The 5022-nt window shown below is 39.1% G+C and overlaps 1 protein-coding gene across 1 annotated transcript; it reads right to left on the reverse strand.

Moving 5' to 3' along the window:
- Positions 1 to 523: 523 nt before the first annotated feature.
- On the reverse strand, positions 524 to 3093 carry LOC100352086 (tRNA methyltransferase 10 homolog A-like). The gene is made up of 2 exons (XM_070074643.1): positions 1995 to 3093; positions 524 to 1580 (listed from the first exon to the last, which is right to left on the reverse strand). The coding sequence occupies exons 1-2, from the start codon at positions 2856 to 2858 to the stop codon at positions 1539 to 1541; spliced, it is 906 nt and encodes a 301-aa protein (XP_069930744.1). The 5' UTR covers positions 2859 to 3093; the 3' UTR covers positions 524 to 1538.
- Positions 3094 to 5022: the final 1929 nt, after the last annotated feature.

The raw sequence follows: 5022 nt of genomic DNA on the forward strand, positions 1-5022 counted from the left end.
TTCCCACCCATAAACAAAATGAAAAGACTAAACAAAATGTTCTTTTTTTTATCCTAGTCAAAAACAAATACAAAAATGAGTGGAAGAAGGATCTGGTCAAATTTACTGTAAATGCCTCCAGTAAATGAGAAACCCTTTGTTTCCATTTTTGAAATGTCAGTACACTTTGAGTGCATATTTAACCTGCAAACTTTCATTTGCTGTTTTAAGTAAGAGGTGCTGTGGTCACAGTTGTATGAGGCCAGTCCGTAAGGAGCTTGAATTTTTTTTTTTTTAATTTATTTACTTATTTGAGAGACAGTTACAGACAGAGAGAGGGAGAGACAGAGAAAAAGGTCTTCCATTGGCTGGTTGACTCCCCAAATGGCTACAATGGCCAGAGCTGTGCTGATCCGAAGCCAGGAGTCAGGAGCTAATTCCAGGTCTCCCACTTGTGTGCAGGGGCCCAAGGACTTGGGCCATCTTCCACTGATTTCCCAGGCCATAGTAGAGAGTGGGATCAGAAGAGGAGCAGCTGAGATTCTTTTTTTTTTTTTAATTTATTTATTTTGTTTTTTGAAAGTCGGAGTTACAATGAAATAGAGAGAGAGGTCTTCCATTCACATGTTCACTCCTCAGATGGCCATAACAGTCAGCCCTGGGCAGGCTGAAGTCAAGAGCTAGGAGTTTCATCTGGGTTTCCCACATGGGTGGCAGGGGCCCAAATACTCGGGCCATCTTCCACTGCTTTTCCCAGGCCATTAGCAGGGACCTGTATCAGAAGTGGAGCAGCTAGGATATGAACTGGTGCCCATATGGGATGCCAGCCTCACAGGAGGCGGTTTTACCCTCTGTGCCACAATGCTGGCCCCGAAACAGCACCCTTTTGCTACATCCTCCAGCACAATCTTTCCATGCAAATGCTTATTTAGGAATTTTTGGACTTAATGAAATTCAAATTGGTCTCAGTGCTTTCAACACAACTGCTCACATAAATGATACAAATCAATCCTATTATCCACCAATAACTAAGAACCATACATGATATGGAAATATGTGAATACAATAATATGCATATTTTCATGTGTGTCATTATTTAAGAAATATACATGTACATTAATTTAAATATTATTATATAAGAGGCTGAAGCACACTTAAGCTTTATTCACTTTAAGAGCCAACAAATACTTTGTTGTAAAAAAAAATCTATAAAAAGAAATGTTAGCTGCTAAGAGCTATTTCATTTTAAATTCAGGTAAAGACAAAATTGATCCCTCAAAAGTAGCAGCCTTATAAAATAATCTAGCTTGCAAAAATTCAATTTTGTAATTAAAATAATTTATCACCATAATAGAAATGCAAAAGAGGTATTAAAGAGATTCTCAACTCTTCAATGATTACTTCAAAACCAAGAGAAGGCATCACAAAGAAGAAACACATATGGGTTCTATAGTCCAAACGAAATGAATTGTTGAGTCTATCAAGCTGATACTTCTTAAAACACTTTCTTTTTCAAGACTAAAGTAAATAAAAAACCTGCACGTGGAGGGTAACCTCCCCTACACAAGATCCTGGTAAACTTGCAGGATATGTGTGAGTACCTGCCCCCACAAATAAGGAACAACAGATCAGAAAGACAAAGATATGAACATGAACTAGGAAAACTCAAAGGTCAGAAGGAACATTCGGAAGACTGCAATCCAGTAAATGAAAGAGAATTAAGGCATGCTAACCACATACGATTCTCTAGAAACTTGGGAAGCTTTAAAAAAATTATAAAAAAGAAAAACCTGTGTATTTAATTCTTCTTTTGCAAAAACAAAAATGTCTTTCTTACAGAGTTTAAAGAACATTTTACTATCCTTCAACCCTAAAATATTTTTGAAATTTTCAACAGAAATGAGAAAATAAATTTTCTTCCAATCTGAATATCCTAGGATAGGAAGCACTTTACTTTCTCCTAATTTTTCCCTGACCTAAAATAACAGGTAACATTAGTGTGATATCGCACTCACTGTAGATTCAGTGCTGTTTTCCTTATCCTGCTTTTCTTCTGCATGTGGTGAATCTGCTTCATTTCTGCTGTCCTCCCCCTCACTGGAATCACTGTCTGATCCATCTTCAACCTGGGCAGACTGCTCTTCCCGAGAACTTTCACAGGTTCTGTCTGTAGGAACAGCTCCTTTCCATTGGGGTAAAATGGTGCAAAATGCTTCTTGCCAATCTCTTCTTTCTAGGTATTCCAGAATAATCTCAAACACATGATTAACAGCCAAAACTTTTCTACTATTCATCTTCACAAAATTTCCAAGGGGGAAATGTGCATGGTCAATTCCATAATCTGATGCTTGTTTATATGTGATTCCCTTGTGATGGTTGTGATCTACTAATCCTCCAATCACATAAGCCTTTGATTCATCTAATTCCTCCAGTACATTAGGTGAGTCTGATGTCAGATAAATCAAGTCTTCTTTTTTAATGAGTTCAGTATAGTGCTCTGATTTGATGTTGATATCCTTCCAGTTGACCCATCCTTTGTCACTTTCATCCATATTCTTTTTCAGCTGGCCTCCATGGCTTGTCAAGTAAAACTGCACAGGATGCAGTGCACGTCGGTTTTCTGCATAACATCGTTGAATCTGCTTATGAAGTTTTTTAATATCCTTTAATACCATCAAGTCATCAAAACTGCAGTCAATGACAAGGCGGAGTGTGCTGTGAACAGCATGTTTTCGCACACGTTTTCTGTCATTTCCATCTGAGTTTGAGTCCAGTTGACATTGTCGCTCTAATTTTTTTCTCTTGCGTTTTTCTTTCAGCTTTTGTTTGCGGAGTTCTCGTTGTTCCTCCCACTGTTTCTGTTTTATTAGCTTCTTCATTTGTCATTTAGATATTGGTTCAACCCCTTCACCTTCTGGCTTCTGGCTCTCCTCTTGACCTTCACCTAAGTCTTCCTTTCTTTCAACATTAGAAGTCTCGATAAACGCTGGTGACATTTCAGATGACATTTGGTGCCTCTTGCTGAGGTGTTGATGGGGAGCAGGAACGCTCGCAGAGATAAGCCTTTCTGGAGTGTTCCTCGACACCGCTCAGGAATCCTCCGTCGGAAACTTCCGAGCAGCTGAGATTCTAACTGGTACCCATATGGGATGCAGGTGCCACAGGAGGAAGCTCAGCCCACTAGGCCACAGAGTTGGCCTCTTTTTTTAATTTTAATTATTTTATTTCAAATTGTGTATATTTGTCTTCTGGGTGAATATGGCAGAAGTTAAGACCAGTGTTTGTATTTGTTCCCTTTCAAAACTCTACTAAAACACCGGTAAGACAATAAAACCAGTATAAACTCCAGAGGAGACAGGACAGAAGAAGAAGGTGGCAGTAGGTGAGATGTGTCAACATGTTTTTGGATGCTAGGAAGTACACACTGGGGTAGTCACATATATAAAAGAACTATGCTGCTAAATTGTCTAAAGAAGGGATATTGTAGGAGAGCAGGATTTCCCTTTAAAAATCTAGAAAGGCTCAGAAGCTGGAGGCACCTCAATGGATGCAAAGGTCAGTGGCAGCTAAAAACTGGGCATTCAGTCAAAAATTTGTATATGAAGGTAAGTCCCAGGTCTTTACTCTACTTGGAGCATTGATGAGTACTCCTCTTCTATTAATGTGGAAGCCTGCTGGTTTATTCTCTGCAGACAGTAAAATCTGATTGGTTCTTGATTTAGGGAGAGAGGAACGGCAGGACTGAGTGTCTAGGCTGAAAAAGGGAGTCAAGTGGTCATTTAAAAATTTATTTACTTTTATTGTTTGAGAGAGGAAGGGAGAGAGGAAGGGAGGGAGGTAAAGAGAGAGGGCAAGGGTGAGGGTGAGGCAGAGGGAGAGGGAAAGAAGTTTCCCTTATCTGCTGGTTTGTTCCCCAAATGCCTGCAATAGCTAGGGCTGGGGTGCAGACAGGAGCTGGAATGCAATCCTGCTCTGCCACATAAGTGGTAGGAACTCACCTACTTGAGCCATTACTGCTGCCTCCTAGGATCTACATTAGCAAGAAGCTGGAGTTAGGAGCCAGAAATGGGAATCAAATCCAGGCTCTCTGATATGGAATGTAGATGTCTTATCCACTAGAATGAGTATACTCTTCTCTCTCTCTCTCCCCCCCACCAAGTAATTTCTAAAAATGTTTATTTATTCATTTATTGGAAAGGTAAGGAGACAGAAAAGAGGACGAAACAGATAATTTCAAATAACTTCAATTGGTTCAATTGATCTCAGGCACTCCAATATGAGATGCAGATACCTTAACTGGTAGGCTAAACATCCCTCACTAGTTGATTATTTTAACCAAAAGTTTGATAAGATTATATTAGGAAGATGGGGTAAGTGAAGTAAGGTTGTTATTGATGGTGGTGTAGAGTGGTAGTTGTAGTATAATATAGTCTTCCTGTTTTGGAATATTAAGGAGCAGTGTTTAAAATTTATACACTAAGGAACTGACATTGTAACACAGCAGGTTAAGCTGCCACCTATGGAGGCCAGTAGCCCATATTAGAGTGCTGATTCAATTCCTGACTACTCTGCTTCTGATCCAGCTTTCTGTTAATGTGCCATGGAAGGCAGCATAATGGCCCATGCTACCCAGGTTGGAGACCTGGACGGAGTTCAGGATCCTGGCTTCATTGGCCCTGCCTGTTTCTTGTGGCCATTTGGAATGAACCAGTGGATGGAAGATCTCTCTTTCTCTGTCTCTCCCTTTCTCTGTCATTCTTCCTTACAAGTAAGTATTGCAAAAGAAAAATGGAATTAAAAAATAAGTTTTTAAAAAAGTTCAAACACTAAGGAATCGCAATGGAAGCACATTGTTTAGTGTTACAGAATTGAGTATGATAAAATTTGCTAAATGTATGAAGTTAGTTTCTTCTGGGGAATAGAGCTGGTTTTGGTAACAGTGAGGAAACAGTCTTTATTTTTTTATTACAGCTTTTTGGCGCTATTAAAAATTTTAAACTATGTGCTTGTATGAAATTTAAAACATGTATAAAAACATTTGTA

This window comes from Oryctolagus cuniculus, chromosome 5 (assembly GCF_964237555.1).
Source record: "Oryctolagus cuniculus chromosome 5, mOryCun1.1, whole genome shotgun sequence".
In the NCBI taxonomy this organism is placed as follows: domain Eukaryota; kingdom Metazoa; phylum Chordata; class Mammalia; order Lagomorpha; family Leporidae; genus Oryctolagus; species Oryctolagus cuniculus.

Excerpts from the sequence above, each read along its gene's own strand:
- LOC100352086 (XM_070074643.1), bottom strand. The coding sequence starts at position 2,858 with ATGAAGAAGCTAATAAAACAGAAACAGTGGGAGGAACAACGAGAACTC. Across the intron at positions 1,581-1,994 it reads AAAACAGCACTGAATCTACA|GTACTCACACATATCCTGCA; the intron begins GTGAGTGCGATA and ends TTGTGGGGGCAG.